Source organism: Mytilus galloprovincialis, chromosome 10 (genome assembly GCF_965363235.1).
Source record: "Mytilus galloprovincialis chromosome 10, xbMytGall1.hap1.1, whole genome shotgun sequence".
In the NCBI taxonomy this organism is placed as follows: domain Eukaryota; kingdom Metazoa; phylum Mollusca; class Bivalvia; order Mytilida; family Mytilidae; genus Mytilus; species Mytilus galloprovincialis.
In genome coordinates, this window is record NC_134847.1 from 56,537,062 (window position 1) to 56,554,749 (window position 17,688).

Here is a 17,688-nt window from a genome sequence, read left to right on the forward strand (position 1 = left end):
CCCATTCCATGGGTGTCCTTCGGTTGTTTCTGCCTTTTTGTCGCGTTGTTGTCTCTATTACATATTCCCCATTGCCAATCTCAATGTTATGTATTAGTATACCATGCACATGTGGTATGATTACCATTGAGCTTCCAAGCTAGAAAGATGTTTTACATTGATATCTATCTACGTACTCTATGTAGAGTAAAATAGTCAACTATAAATAAACCAACACTACGAATGCTCTTCAACACAGATTATTGTTTTGTATATTTTATTAAAACTGGATACATAGACAAGATAAGACAAGACAATATTTTATTTAAGTTTCACCTCTTCATTTTTTAAAACATACAATTATTAAAAAATATTCCTAAAAGTTTTGCCAAATACAGCTAAGGTGATCTATGCCTGAGGTAGAAAAGCCTTAGTAATTCAAAAAATTCAAAAATTAGTAAACAGTAAATTTATAAATATAACCATATCAATGACAAATACATCTTCTTTTCAACAAAATGTCATTGCATATTTTGTCAGTATAAAAGTACCAATTAAAGACTTCTAAACAAAATGCATTTCCATTTAATGTTACTTTAAAATCTTATTTCACACGTACCCACAATTAAATCGTCTGTGAAATTGAGTTGCGAAAATAATTTTTCTTTAATCCTTCAAGAAATTATTTTTTCCTGTTCATATATAATAAAGTATTACAAACGATAAATATATATTTCATCAATTGATTAAATAATTCATGAATAATATAAGCCCAATGCCAGATTGAACGTGTGAACAACGTATCGTAAGATTGCTATAAACAAAGGCATGACGAGTTTTCAATCATTTCTTCAATATGGTAATTGACTATAAGGATTATTGAATTTATTGAAGGCAAACATTCCGTTAAAGAGAGTAGTATATCAGATCATTTTCTTAAGTTTATTCTATAAATACATACTATTTGATATTGATGGAGATATGTTTTGTAAACAGGTAAGATGCTATATTATTACATTGAAACGGATTTTAATTTTGATGGTATGATGTCACAGTGGACTGATTCGGGAAAAGAAAATAAAAAAAAATAAGATAGGAAAAAGAAGATGTGGTATGAGAGCCAATGACACATCCCTAAATCCAAGTCACAATGTATATAAAGTAAATAATTAAGTAAAGTAATACAGGACCCTTTCGGGATGATAACAATAACATGTTTTGATAATACAAGCAATGTTATTCTGGACAGTGATTACAAATATATTGCATGTACTATAAATTATGTGTTTCCTTTTGTTTTTAATATAAAAAAGAAGATGTGGTATGATTGCCAATGAGACAACTATCCAAAAAAAACCAAAATGACACAGACATTAACAACTATAGGTCACCGTACGGCCTTCAACAATGAGCAAAGCATTAAAGTTAATTTCGAAGACAACTGAATTGGACTCACATAACTCATTTTTGAAAATTTATGCATCGTCATTTTCGGCAAAATAACTATTTGGTCATTCTCTTGTTTACATCTTATTAGAACTCTATTTTGGGTTTTACCTAAGCTCCTTAAACTTCTGAACTTTGCTGTTTTTGGTAAGCATTTCTGTAAATTTCCTCAAGAAAAAACATCCACTTCGGGTATTTTATGAAAGTTGTATCGCTAACATTATGTTTTGTCTTTAATCATCGGTTTGGTTCCCTTTTCCCTTCGTTTATTTTCGCGCATGTGCGGTTTTCTGGGCTTAAACTCTCAAGAGTTCGCAATCTTTACCATAGCTTGTTTGACATCTTGCTATTTAATCCTCTACAAGATCATTCAATGCCAATAGATTTCATATGCAAATTGTATGCATAACTTTCATTTGAATAGTTTTAAAAAATAATCTTATTTCTAAATAATTCCATTAGATGCATGTTTCTTTATGATACTTTATTCTGATTGGCTAACTGCACATTTCGTGTTATTCCGTAAGCAATTGCATTGCTCAATAAAACTTTTCATTCATGATAACACGTGGTCCCACAATAAAGTGCACAGGTGAATCAAATAAAACAATAATAAAATTCGAGTTTTCATGATCATAGCTAAACAATGTAATTATAAGTATTGAATGCTTCTTTTTGTAACTTCATAGGGTTGTAAAAGCGTTGACCGTGCGCACATTTTTAGTATGAAGCGCTTCCGCGCTTCATACAAAATGTACTTCGGTCAACGCTTTTACACCCCAATGAAGTTACAAAAAGAAGCATTCAATTCTTAAATAACTACTTTCATGCAAATGTAAACATTAAGTTTTTAATGGTACCGGGTGTTAACCTTTTCTGCATACACGGGGTAACATCTTTTAAACATATATTTATGAAATCATTAACTTTCAGCTATATCTATCTTAAAATGTATTTTTGTACTTATGTACTTATGTACTTTATAAGTAAAGACATTAAATATTTACTATGCTTCAAGTGCTTGTTGATATAAAATTTAAATCATTATTTATTTAGTGACATTTCTGTTTACAATGAAGAACAATCATAGCAGAGTCAATAACTTTAAGTTTATATATTTTTTTTAGTCCACATCATAATTTACATATTTACGACCTCTTGTCGAATTTTATTTATCTGCACTTGTCATTTTGAAGACTTTTTCCTTTATTTGTGTGTTTTAGTGAGAAAAAAACAATCATTTATCTATGTTTTTGAATGACAAAACATTTTCAGTGTAGCCCGCCTCCGACTGCGGGATTTTCTCGATGTGTTGTAACCCCATTTGTGGTCTTGGGCTGTTTTTATTGTCCCTTTGACATATTCCCCATTTCCATTCTCAGTTTTATACTACATATCATACTACAGACTAAATTAAACAGGCATTCAGTCAACCCTCTGAATCAGGCGGGTCTTAACGTACCATATCAATTTGGAGATTTTCCCACCCCGATTATAAAAGAAATATGCACATATGTATGCTTCTGTCTAGTGTGTATAAATGAATTTTGAACTCTTGAATTTGTTTGTATGCATGTTGGTCTATTCGTCTAACACACACACTCTTCGTGTTTCGTTTTTTCGTGACCTTGGAACAGACTCTGAAATTATTGTACAGAATCCCGTAAATAAATTCAAATAAAAGGAATAGATAAATCATGAAATAGAGAAAAAAAAGTATAAAAAATTTTAACAGATTATGTAAATTTATACATTGGAAGACGTTTTCTTGTACTTATTTATTTTTATATACGCCATGAAATGTATATAATTTGCAATTGACGTTAGTGATCAAAGATGGCTTTAATTTCAACGTCATAGCGTCAACCATCTGTTATATGATTGGTTTAGAATCAAACTAGCAATCATTTTGTTACTTCATTGCCAATTTTTCTATATCTTGTATTGACACAGTTGTACGGTGTATACTAACAATATCTAATAATAAAGCATGAAAAACAATCACAAAACCATTACCTTAATATTTTTGTTTAAATACTGACCAATGAACATTAATTTGGATTTCGTTAAAAACAAAACCATCAACAACAAAAAAAAAACCAAACAAATCTTTAAGAATTAAGTTCTGCTATATGCCATGTGTTTCATTTGTATAGAATATCTCCTGTGGACAGAAATAGTTTTAATCTGTATTAGTCAAACTATCGTATTGATTATTCATGTTGTAATGTTGATGAAGTTGACACAAGTACCTCATAATCATGTGAGCACGTTTTATTGTATTGTTTATATCCTTCCGACCTTTACATTGATGATTGATTTTTGTCTGGTCATTGCCATGAGGCGAAATAAGGAATAAGAAGTTTTTTCTCGAACAGGATAATTTGTTATTTTGTTCGAAATATGTTCTCTTTGATGTTAATTTGGAATTTGTCTTGAAAATGTTTCATTAATCCAAGCCATTTTTTAAAATTTACATCCCAGCTCCTTTGTTCTAACTGGGGTGATCTGAGCCGGATCACCCCTATCAGATCATACCAGTTTGAGTTTCTTTGTTTTGCATGCTTTCCTTTGTTCTGTAACATTTTGGCGGGAATGTCAAATCCACTATAAAACTTATAATTAAATATGGAAAAGACTATCTATCAAATTTCACGTAGAAAAAATCCAGTGTATATGCTGGGATTCGAACTCAAGACCTTTCGCATATCAAGCCACGACACAACCACTACACCAAGACGACTGGATACGAACTATTAGTAATTTAACATACTTAAAGGAAGCAAGATATTTTTTTAAGTGGGGCGAGTTGGCAGACCTTTATTCAGTGGGGTTTAAACCCTTTTCGTTAATAAGTGAGTTGTCAGTGATTGTTCAGTTTGATTTTACACTTTTTCAAAAGTGGGGCAAGTCGGTAAACAAGAGGGGGGCGATTTTTTTCATAAAGTGGCGATATGGGTTGGGCCGATTGGCCAGTGGGGCGAGTTGACATTGTTTGATATCTACTCATCGTGTTCGGGGGTCAAAAAGGGTATAAATTATATAGTAATGTAAAAAGTATATTATAATGGTTGTGTAGCGTTCTAAACAAGATTTTATGAATTGTAAATGGTTTTTCGTCTAATCTAAAACAGCTGGGATGTAAAATAGTTATCCCACTCGGACTTGGTGTGTCAGTGTTAGATCACCCTCTGGCCTCCGGCCATCGGGGTGATCTTACACTGACACACCGCGTCATCGTGGGATAACTATTAATTACCTCTCTTTATAAACCCTTTCAATCAAAACAAATAACTCCGTCTTGGATGAAGACCCAGCAAGGAAATATATATAACTTTTAATACAATATTAATATGTACAAATTTTGAAGTAACAGTCTACTTTGAAAAGCGCTGAAATTTCTTTTAAATTTATAAAACAGTTTTTTTTAGCTAAATTTGTTATCACGAAAGAATACTTGACTTTTAGGTGTTTAATTAGCAACGGTCAAGTTCCGAACGGGGAATCGAACATCCAATTGTTTATCTTATGTATACGTCAGTGACCGATGTGGCTACCTTGGCGTAAAGGATAAAGAAATAAAAAAGAGACTCTCATAATTAATGAAAGAGACTTATATCGATAATAAGAAGATTCCAAAGGGAGCAATAATTCAGACATACTCTATCAAATATTTATCCTATGAAATACCAAAACAAACACGTCACGATGTGAACGTTGATCTCCTGACATTTAAATTAAGTGACAACAATTTTGATATTTAAAAAATACTAATTTAGACAATATTTGGATGTGTACAATATATTCCTCCGTCGTATGGAAGTGTTTACATTGATTTAAGCCTTAAATTAGGCGTGTCAGGCTCTGTAAGGACTTAATTAACAAGATCAGAAATTGACAATAGGAAATTGACATTCCCAATTGATTTGGATGAAGTCCTTTCTTTATGATGGAATAAAATCTATACGAGGTAAGTGAGGATTTTGAATTATTAATTGTACATCTTAATTATAAATGAATAATTATTTATTTAGTATTTATGTTAAAAAAAACTGTCTTACGTACTGAAACACATTGCCGCTTAAATTCGAGGCGTTTATAATTTGATGAGGATGATTATGAAAACATTGTGATTGACTTGAAAGGTTCATGTCGATTCTGTGTACTTTGTTGTATCTTTCAGAGAGTAAAGTTACTTGTAACGATGCCATAAATTTGGCAAATATTCTATCACCATCTGTTAAAGGTCTAGAACTAAAATATGAACGAAAATGTTGTCTTTCAGATGGATAAAAAAAATATTTGTAAATGATTTTCTGTGAAATAGTATATATATAAAAAGACGATATGATGTGACTTGCCAATTACACAACTCTTCACAAGCGACTAAATGACACAGAAATCAACAACACTAGGTCACTGTACGGCCTTCAACAATGAGGAAAGCCCATACCGCATAGTCAGCGATTAAGCCCCCCGAGATCACAAATGTTAAACAAGTTAAAATGAGAAAACCAACGTTCTTATGTATGTACAAAAAAGAAAAACAAATATGTAACAAAGCAACAAATGACAACCACTGAATTACAGGCTCCTGACTTGAAACCGGCACACACGTACAGAATGTGGCGGGGTTAAACATGTGATCGTGACCCTATCCCCCCACCCCAAGCCTTGGACAACAGTTAAAGGTGAGAATGAACTATAAAAAAAACAGTTTAAAAAGGCTTCTCTCATCAGATGAATACATATAGATATGCATATTACAGAAACACGAGTGGACGTTGCCGGGTACTTGTACATCCCAACAACAACTGAAAGGACACTAGTATAGATCTGATAGTATACTCGCAGTTACTGACAGCTAGTTTAAAGCCACTAACAACTATTAAAAAATATATATGCATTCACGACTGAATTATCCATTAGTACACATCCAACATCCAATGGATTTAGTGTAAATACGTCATACACAGTCAGAGAAATCCACTATCTCAGGTTAGGAAAGGATGGAATGCTCACCAATATGTGTAACACCGCTACATGCATTCTGTGTGTGTCGCACCAAAATTCATGTTTTTTTCTTTTTTTTTTATTCATTCAAGCTCTCAACATTTATTGAGAACTACACGATGCTTACATAACTAACGGAGGTTGCAGTATATTTTTGGGGATTTTGAAATTGCCTCTAAATGTATTGCAGAGTTGTAAGTGTCATGTGTTATATAATTTTAATAACACCAGTGGATTGGGGAGTTAACTCATAACCAAGAAATCTGACCATTGCTGAAAGATCTCTTGATAGGAAGACAAAACAAGATCATTTTATTTTATCAAAACTTTGTATAACAAATTTGATCCTTGAATAAGAGCTTATATTGGGGAAATTAAGAACAAAAAAAAAGAAACTAATTTTTAAAGGGATAATTTCTAGATGAATCCGACCGTGGTACAAATGCACGTGGGCCAGACAGAGTGCTCTCATGATCTGTAGAAATCTGCATAATCTTTCAAGTGAAAAGGGCAATATTTCGGAAGATGTAAACCATGGTGTCATTAACAAGTATACATTATATTTCATTACAATTTATATAAGATGAAGACCAAATATCGATGAACATAACAAAACATCAAAAGCAAATTAAAGATGCCGTAAAATATTCGCATCCGGATCATATGACAATATTATCTTCAACTATTCATTTAAGTATTTCTTTGAAAGCTTAAAACAAACTATATATTGTACTTGTATAGATATTTAATAACGGCAAAATTTATTGCCGTAAACATAAATTTGGTTCATCTTTCATTTTATTACCATGTTTATGACATGTTTTCAAAACAGGATCAATTAAACGACAGTAATAAATCTTAATTTTTAATGTTATTTATTTTCTTTAAAATTGAAATATACTCTGTCAACTCTATATTCTGTAAACTTAAGTTTCGAAATTTATATAACAAGCATATATGATTACATTGTATAACTGACATAACTGTCTATAATCTTAAAAAAGTACTTCAAAATAACGGTCCATACTCCTTTGAGGAGAATTATACATTTACATAGTATTAATTGAAAGAAAAAAAAATGAATGTTACAAAATTTCATTTTTTAAATTGTGACTTTACATTTTAAAATATCAAAACATTTTTTTTGTTCGTACGATCTGATGAGTCAAGTTATTGCAAACCGTTTTGACAGTTTGTTCTTGTGGTGTACTGGTACATCGCTGTCTCAGGTTTTGAGAGGGTTGAGTGATCATCAACTTGTTTAACCCCGATACAGTCTGTGTATGCTTGTCCAAAGTCTGGATCCTGTAACTCATCGTAAACCATGGTGTCTTTACTAAGTATCAATTATATTTCATTACAAGTTATCTTAAATGAAGACCAAAATACCGATGAACAAACAAAACATCGAGAGCAAAATAGAAATGTCATAAAGTATTTGTATACGGATACACTTTAATCTTCATCTAGTTATTTTAGTATTTCTTTGATATTTAAAACTGTAGGTATAAATTTGTTCATTGTTGTCCTAATGTTTCTGCTTGCTGTCTGTTATATCTATTTTTTTATTTCATTTGTATTTTCATGAATCAGACCATACCGTTTGAGTTGCTTCACGTTTTGTCAATCGGGTCCTTTTATAGTTGACCATACTGTAAGAGTTTAGCTCATTGTTAAATGCCGTACAGTGACATATATTTGTTTGTTCTATAGTTGACAGTACTATTGGCATATATACAACATAAAATTGAGAAAGGAAACGGGAAATGTGTCAACATCTATTTATTCTAATATTTTATATTTTGAAAAACTCGTTTTGTCAGAATAGTTATTTGGCAATTGCAGGGTTTTTCTCTCTCAAACCATCAAGCAAATTATATACCATTTTTTATAAATTTACATTTATATAGCTAATATAAAATATATCTTAAAAAAGCACTTAGGGAAAATAGCCAATTGTAGGTACAAAGGTCATAAATTGGAGAAAACAAATGTTAATCAATAATTAACACTGCCATTAAAGCGGGAGGTTTGGCATGCCACAAAACCATGTTCAACCCAATTTTTTTTTCATAAAATGCCCTGTACCAAGTCAGGAAAATGGCCATTGTTACATTATAGTTCGTTTCTGTGTGTGTTACGTTTCGGTGTTGTGTCTCTGTTGTGTCGTAGTTCTCTTATATTTGATACGTTTCCCTCAGTTTTAGTTTGTAACCCGGATTTGTTTTTTCTTTATCGATTTATGAATTTTGAACAGCGGTATACTACTGTTGCCTTTATTAATCAAAATATTCGACATTTAAAACTTATTTGGTATATCAGTATAAAATGGTAAGACAGTCTTTCTATACCAAGAGTTGAAAGAAAATTAAAGATACCAGAGGAACAGTGAACTCATAAATCGAAAATTAACTGACAACGCCATGGCTAAAAATGAAAAGACAAACAGACAAATAATATTACACAAGAAACAACATAGAAAACTACAGACTGAGCAACACGAACCCCACCAAAAACTGGGGGTCTCAGGTAATCCGGAATGGTAAGCTGATCCTGCTCCATATGTGGCACGCGTCGTGTCGTTCATGTTATTACAAACCCGGTAAATAGTATAATGCGATAGGTCACATACACGAAGAAGGGAAGGGGATTGTAGTTACGACGTAAGAAACAATGTTGACGATATTGACAATGAAAACCTTTTTAAAGAATAAGGAATTTGATGAAATTATCATAAACCTTCTTTTTATCCACTCCAATGAACAATATACACGTTCAATGTGAAATACGACGAAAACATAATCGAAACACAGGCACGGATCCAAGGTTGGGGGGGGGGGGGGGGTCCGGGGGACGATCAATGCATTTTGAATGGGGACATGTAGTTGGAACCCCCCTTTGTCCTGGGTTAGGAACCCCCTTTTTAAAAAAGCTGGATCCGCCCCTGGAAACAGCAATCGAGTACTAATCATGATTTTTAGGGTTTTCAGGCAATGAAAACTTCAATGCTCCGTTTAACTATTCTTATAATTGACCGACCACGAATATCTATTAGAGAAATCGAACGGTGAATATCAAGAAGAGACCAAAACTAAATCATTTACAACCAAAGCTTTTCAATTATACGGTTGTCGATTTATCCCCTGCTATTAACCATGTTTACTACATTTACAACGTTAAATGACTGTAGTAACTGATGAACTAGTAATGGAGTTATAATGTATTTATGATATGGTACATATTATGTTTATGATAATTTGATGTAATCCTGGGATATGTTTCAATTCAAAAGTGATGACTTTTTTTGGTTCATTACTCGAAAATTACCACTGAACTCAAAATATAACATATTTTCAAAATATAAAATATTTTGACCGATTTTAACTCATTGTAACATGTGCTCTCTTTTACTTACCCATGAAAACAAGTAATTAAATAAGACCAACATGCGAGGCTGTAAACAATAACCATCACCACACGGAAAAAGTAAAATAACAAAAATATTGGGAAAATTCGAAACGGAAAGTCCCCAATCAAAGTCAAAATCAAAAGCTCAAACACATCAATGGAAAGGACAATAACTGTCATATTCCTGACTTGGCCCCCTTGCATTTTTTTATTATTATTAATTATTGATTGTTGAAACTCTAACTTCCAGCGATCAATCGATATTAGTCATATTTGGAACAAGAACAAACTTATCAAAATATAAATTGGTCCGTTCTGTACACTATGATGGATGGTATTTGATTGTTTCATACACTTGTACATTGTCAGATGATTGGCACCAATGTAACGAGTAATGATTATAAATGTTTGACTTAGGGATAATTTTATTAAAACCAAATTTGTTTTAATTTTGAAAAGGTTTTACAAATATAAACCACTTAAAGGCGCCGCAATAAGAACTGCAATTAATAGGTATACTCTATAAATTGGTTGAGTGTGAAATCAGTGCCTGTTACAAACATTTGTATATTAAATATTGACCCAACACTGTCCCCATCCTAAAATTAGGGTAACCAGGAATTAGACTTTGTACATCTTTCAATGAAAAAAATAAAAACTAAAACTTGTATGTTTTCTACAATTTTGTGTATCACTGGACATAGTTTTCCTAATTGTTTGCCTTTCAAGTTCTAGTAATTTGATTAATCTCACTCTTGTAGACTTAGCTATATCGACGAATCATCTTTCTATTTCTACAGATTCCGATAACCCACATAGCTGTTACTCTAAATACAAATGTTAAAGTAAATTCATTTATAATGATCACGATGTATTGAGTATTTGCATAATAATTTGATCTTTACCTTTGATGTTGTAATGGATCTGTTGTGGATTTCATTTCGTTGAAAATGGAAATTATGCACAATGTAATGCGTATCAAATCCATCCTCTTTCAATTAGCGTTTCATTTTACGACATTACAAGTTGTGACCAAAAGACAATGTTTAGGAACAAAATATTTGGTTCTTTAGGTTTCCATGTAAGTTAAATGTGCGTGTATTATTCAAAAGAACGCATCGGTAGTTTATTGTTGTTGAAATCTCAGAAATCAATTGCAAAGATACAAAAAAGTAACATTACAAAAATACCGAACTCCATGGATATTCAAAACGGAAATTCCCATATCAACTGGCAAAATCAAAAGCTCAAACAAATCAGACGAATGGAAAACAACTGTCATATTTCTGACTTGGTATAGACATTTCCAAATCTAGAAAATTAATGTCCGAAAGATTTTGAAATATTTGTAATTCAAATCATATGTTTTGCTGTGTTTATGCTGCAGTTGCCTTATTTTTGGAACGCTGCCATGTGACAACAAAAGCAAAGTTTTGATAATGACGAGTGTTTCTCGCAGATTTCTTTTAATGTGTTCATTTAATTTGGATTTAGGTCGTATTTATTAATAAATTATCTGTGCAAATAACTTACTGATAAAAGTTAATTCACATTTCATCATTGGTATTGTTATGTTCAAGGATTGATACAAAATGAAGAACAAATTTGTTTTATATTTAAATTACTCAATTTAACACAAATTTTAACGTAAGCTACTGTAATGATAACTGCTGGTATCGACCAATAACAGTTATTGAAAAATGTCGTTGCATTAATGTTTTTAATTCAATACAAAATTTAATGTACTTTGTTAATTGGTAAATTGAATGGTAACCTATGCATACATTCAGTAAAACAATTCCTATTGTCTTAAATGCAAACCTTTTTTTTTATTATTAAATTTATACCTGCATGATTTACCTTCAGTAATCAGAAGCTTTTATGTGTCATTCATTGAAATACAAATGTAAAACCATCTTTGGCAACCAATAACACATAAGGTCAGTCATGCGGCATGTATGGGTCATTCTCATTGCCCTGTTTATCTTATGAAAATATATTAATTTAAAACGTTATCTACCACTCAGTAGAGTACAGGTCGTCAGTGTTATCCAGGAAGTCGTCTCAAAATTGTTGGTCCTTGGTGACGTATATTTCTTTACTGAAGTCATCCTTCTAGAGTTCAGCTTATATATAATAACATGGTTAGCAAAAACCATGACATATAGTTTGAATTCTGCTTAAGATTGATAACTTGAGGATAAAACTCAAAATAGCATATAAAAAATGGTGAAGTAACACATGTATTCTGATCTTTGACTATTTAAGTGACACAAACAAAACTGAATGTTAACCTACGCGCTTATTGAAAATACTGTGTGCACTGGTTGATTGATTGGTTGGGGTTTGCGACTGTCAAACAAGTAACATGTTTAGCTAGCTATACAACCAGGTTTGTTCCACCATTTTCTACATTAGAAAATACCTGTACCACGTCAGGAATATGACAGTTCTTATTTATTCGTTTGATGTGTTTGAGCTTTCGATTTTGTCATTAGTGTATGGACTTTCTGTTTAGATCTTTCCTCTGAATTCGGTATTTATACTTTTTACACCGCCTAGAGAAAAATCTATATTTCCATAAGAGCTTCTTTACAAAATTTGATTAAAAAGTTCTGCTTATTATCCATTTATGTTGCCGTGCTCCTAAGTTACCCATGTTGCCGTGCTCCTAAGTTTACCCATGTTGCCGTGCTCCTAAGTTACCCAAATACCCATCAGTTAAACAATAGAAAAATAAAAAGAAAGAAAAAAGGATAAAGAAGCTTGGACCTATAAATCAGAAACACTTTTCAAAGTTTCAAAAAGACAACGAAAGGAACGAAATTCAATTAAGTCTAAAAAGGTTTACGTCTTAACAAACTGTACTATCATAAATACCCCACGAATAATACATGTGACACCCGTGCCCGGTCAATAAATAAATAACAAACTATGGAGACTACATTTTACGGACACATTTAATTCGAAAATGCGTTTAAATATTAAAATTTTCAACACAAAACAATGAATTTGTACAATAAAAACAAAAGCCACTTAAAAAAATGTCAAGTGAAGTAATCAGTGATGAACCGAGGCTTACGCCACAGAGTTATGGTGAAGAAATATTTGTATATCCATTCAATTATAAATAATCATCTTATAATCGATTTAAAAAAAAATGGCATAATATCTGTATTGTAAACATAATTCTCATTCGATCGGGCAGATCATTTTACATATAAATGAAGTCATTAAGTCTAAATCAGGCGTTAAATAATCCTTAAATAAACATTCAAGACCTTTACATTATCCACATCAATTTCATTTAAAATCTGTATTAAATAGTTATCCTTATATTTCATCATGCGTCTTTTTCATTTCATGCTATATTTTTGTCATTTAAATACATAAAACATTTCTCAACTAATAAAGCATCTATCTAATTTCATGTATCAAAGGAAATTATTGTATTTTCACTTCATCTCTCTTTACTATCACTTAATAACGGACAAACATTTGCATGTTGAAGAAAGTCTTTGTTCAATATTTATAAAGTCACGCCCGAGAAAATGTGCAATTACAGTGCACATTTTATGAAATAACAATACTCCCCTTTTATATATTAATAAAGTAAACACTAGTCCACTTTGTGTATTGTCGACCTGTGATCTAAAAACTGAACCATCATAAATACCTACAGAAATTGACGTTTCCTTTCAGTCTGATCTCAAGATTTCTCAGGTAAGGGTAATATATGATAAATAATGAACATACCTATATAAGAATACAATTACGGCCTTGCAAATATTTGGATAAAACTGGTACAAGTAACAGGTATAGATTAAACATCCGTTGGAAAATAAATCTTTTAAAGGTTACAGAATGTCGAAGCCGTCCATTGATAAATTAAACAATAAAAAAGAATAACGGTGTTCTACATTACATTGATGTTTGAAAAATAAATATCAAACCTAATATTTATAAATTTAAATATATTTAATTTGATTTTTTTTTATTGTAGAATAATTTTCAATACAGTTAGGCGGTGAAGATGACTATTATTACAGATATGATTGATTCGGCAGGTGTTTTGCCGAGAAAAGTTACTGAAGTTCCAAGGGATGTGATTCTAAGTTTTCAACATTCTAAAAAAGTTGGGAATTACCTTCTTGGGAAATCAATTGGTGAAGGATCTTTCGCAAAAGTAAAAGAAGCCATGCATATTCTTACAGGAGAAAAGGTAAGCTGCAGTTTTCTCTCTATTAATTTCGATTTTCTATTATACTTTGTAAAACATTAAGCAGCCGAAACTTCAGAGACATATCAACATGGATATAACAAATCAAGTACAAGTATATTTAAGACTTTCACAGAGAACTAGCAGTAAAAAACATAAACATAAGTCAAACTTAAAATCACAAAAAGTTACGACCGGACAGTGCAACATTTTTGGGGTAGGTAAGATATAGTCACAGTGAATATACTAGTAGTTAAAATTAAATACCATGACTATTACCGCTGTCAGTCTTTAACGGTTTTTAATAGCCGTAGTTTTTTATAAATTATATTTCATAAACTATAAAATGACAGAAGACAAATGGATTAAATGTACCATCAACATGATTAACTTAACGCTGGTTTCTTTATCCCATGGTTGCAAGATTCTAATAATGCCAAGGCTATTCAAAATTTATTTTATACCAGTACAAGTATCGTGTCTATGGAAACGGTCTTTAACATGTTATATTTTGTATCCTATAGATTCTCTTCTTTTTTTAATATTTGTACAGACATATCCCATTGATGAGAATACTCTTTACCAGACTGTAACCGCTAGTGACATGCTAGCACCCTTCGGATAAATAAAGAGTAAAAAAATACCGAACTCTCAGGAATTCCTTATCAAATGACAGAAAAAAAGCTCAAACTCATCAAACTTAGCTGTTTTAATTATAATGGTGTCAAATAAAGGCACCAGTAGTATACCGCTGTTCAAAACTCATAAATCCATGGATAAAAAACAAAATCGGGGTAACAAACTTAAACTGAGGGAAACGCATTAAAAATATCAACATCTACTATGTAGCTCTTCTGTTAAACATTATTTCATCAGCAGCATATAGGAACAAGAGACAAAAGATACCAAAAGGGATGTTCAAACTCATAAGTCGAAAACAAACTGACATCGACAGGACTGAAAAAAGAAAAAAACGACGAAAAGGCAAACATTACTACACAAACGCAACATAGAAAACTGAAGTCTGAGCAACACGAACCAAAACTAAAACCTGGGATGGTACGGTAGGGAAAGAAGCAGATTTGCTGCACATGTGAACCCTTTCGTGTTTTGCGTTGATATTTGTTGATTATGAAGTATACACTTCTCTGTTAAAAAGTATATATACAGCATTGTTATTCATATATTTTGGGTTAAACCTTCCAGAAGAAGATTAATCAGGAAAAGCACTTCGAACACATCAAAATTATAAATTGTTATTTCATTTTAAAAATCATTTCGAATACTTATAGCATGTATAAGTCAAATTCTTAAGAAATAAAATTAATATCGCCAAAAATAGTTTATACCTTGTACAGTTTCTGGTGCGAATAAAAATTACGTCTTTTAATTCAACACTATATTATTGTTAACTTCATCAAACAATCTTTTTTCATTTTAGTGATATTTGTAAATAGTCATTCAACATTTGGTGTAAATCTTGCTTTATCTTAATATATGTGTACGTTTAGATAAACGCTGATGATATTCTATACTAAAAGTGCTATAAAATTAGTCATTAAAATTTATGTTCCTTTTATCCAGTGAAGTAATATCTTTGGTTGTATTTGAAGATTCAATTTTTAAAGGCATATTACATTTCTAGTGTATGTTAGGTCATATTAACTTTCATACTTAAGGGAGTGATATTGTGGCACAAATATGATAGTCATATAAAGGCATATGAATTCTATTTGGTAACCTGACAAACATGTTTTATTAATATTAGTATTTGTTTATTGCACTTGTTACGAAAATAACATTGTCTACAGCATTTGACAAGCCATCCATGTATGTTAGTTTGCTGAACAAACTGGGAAAATGTTCAGTTAATAACAAACAAATTTTAGTTTTACAATTTATATCTACAATATACACTACATAATAAATTTTACGGAAACTCTTCTAATCTTATTTTACCAATCGGTAATCCTCTGGTGAATTCGATACTTTCATTCTATGTTAGATGGAGGAACATAACCTGCTGAGTTGAGAAGAGTGAATCGAAACCTGCTTCTTTAGTACTCTTCTTAATTGTTATTCCGGTTCCCTATTATTTCATTCTTTATTGACGGTACTCTTCCAATCTTACTTTTTGTGGGTACAATACTGTAAAACTGTCCTTCATGATTCGATGTTCTTCTAGTTCTAGTCTTTTCGTTTTGCATCAGTATTATTCTGATATTTACTTGCTGCCTCCAAACTCTTATATTTGATACTTGCTACGTTGTTTTTTTGGGGTGGTTGGATACTCATCGAACATTTCTAAGTTTAGTTTTTGGTCGTTATACTTGTTTGTGAATTCCGAAAAAATGTTTTTAAATGCATTGATCACAGGGACTCCCATTGAAATACAATCATCATAGATACCAGGATCTAAATTTTATATTTACGCCAGACGCGCGTTTCGTCTAAAAAAAAAAGACTCATCAGTGATGCTCGAATAAAAAATGTTTGAAAGGTAAACTCGTTTAGAAAGTTATCCAATGAGCAAAAACAAACCACAATTATTACGACAGCTTATCATTTTATCACAATTTTATGATAAATTGAAAATATTTATCATGTGCAGAATGCATTGATAAACACTTTTGTCACAATTCAAAAACTTTGCAGTCGGCGGGCGTTAGTTTGCATGTGGGGTAACGTATGTGATTACCATCAGTCAATATCAAATATATACCTAATACTTCTAATTTGCTATTTCCATCAGTAATTTTCTGCTTTTGAGCTATATAAACTATATTTCTTGGTTCGATATTCTGTAGTTTTCTCTCTGATGTTGTTGACCCTTGCTCTCTTCTGATATATCGTCTGACCAATATTTTATGATCAATGTCCATGATTTCCTTGACGATAAAATAATGATAATAGCGTGATAATATTTGAAAAAAAGTATTTACTTCATTGTTATTTATCAGATTGAATATATACCTATTTATTTACTATCCCTACTGTGTAGATATAAAAAGAATCATAACGAAGTGTTAATCTTTCCACTGACCATATACTTCAGCTTTTGAAATAAATACTTGAACGTATGGACATCCGTGATATATGACCGGTTGTATAACTTCAGGTTAATAATCATGTGATATATAAAGCCAAAAGTAGTATATACCGCTGTCCAATAGTTGTAAATCGATTAAGCAAAAACAAATCTTGTTTACAAACTTTAACCGAGGAAAACACATCACCTACAAGAGGACATCAACCGAACAACAGAACACTGAACTGCTACAAAAACAAACGCGAACATAGAAAAGGGACTTTTTGATCACAGCTGCCATATTCCTAACTTGGTACAGGACATTTTAAGAACAAAAATGGTGGGTTGAACCTGAATTTCTGGGTAGCAAATAATCAGTACACAATAATTCAACATTTTTCTATGTGCGCTTTTAAAATTGATATAAGTAGAACACATATATTTCGACTCTTTAAAATTTAAGAGTCTATCCTAAATTGAGGAACTGTGGATTCATTATTATTCGTTGGATACCTATTTTCGTCTTTTAGAAAATGTTGTTTGCGCTGTATCTAGACCCCTCTACCAAGAAATTTGTTTGAAATGCACACGTATA

The 17,688-nt window shown here is 31.5% G+C and overlaps 1 protein-coding gene across 2 annotated transcripts in view; it reads left to right on the plus strand.

The window, feature by feature from the left end:
- The first annotated feature begins 848 nt into the window (after window positions 1-848).
- The window catches only part of LOC143047907 (uncharacterized), a 35,075-nt gene continuing 18,235 nt past the window's right edge, over window positions 849-17,688 (plus strand). The window contains exons 1-2 of one of the 2 annotated variants that reach the window (XM_076221251.1): window positions 849-975; window positions 13,850-14,068. In XM_076221251.1, coding sequence (XP_076077366.1) covers window positions 13,880-14,068 — 189 coding nt within the window. In that variant the 5' untranslated portion in view covers window positions 849-975; window positions 13,850-13,879. Of the gene's footprint in view, window positions 976-5,223; window positions 5,396-13,849; window positions 14,069-17,688 lie in introns of those variants that run through there. The other variant, XM_076221250.1, reaches the window with a different exon arrangement.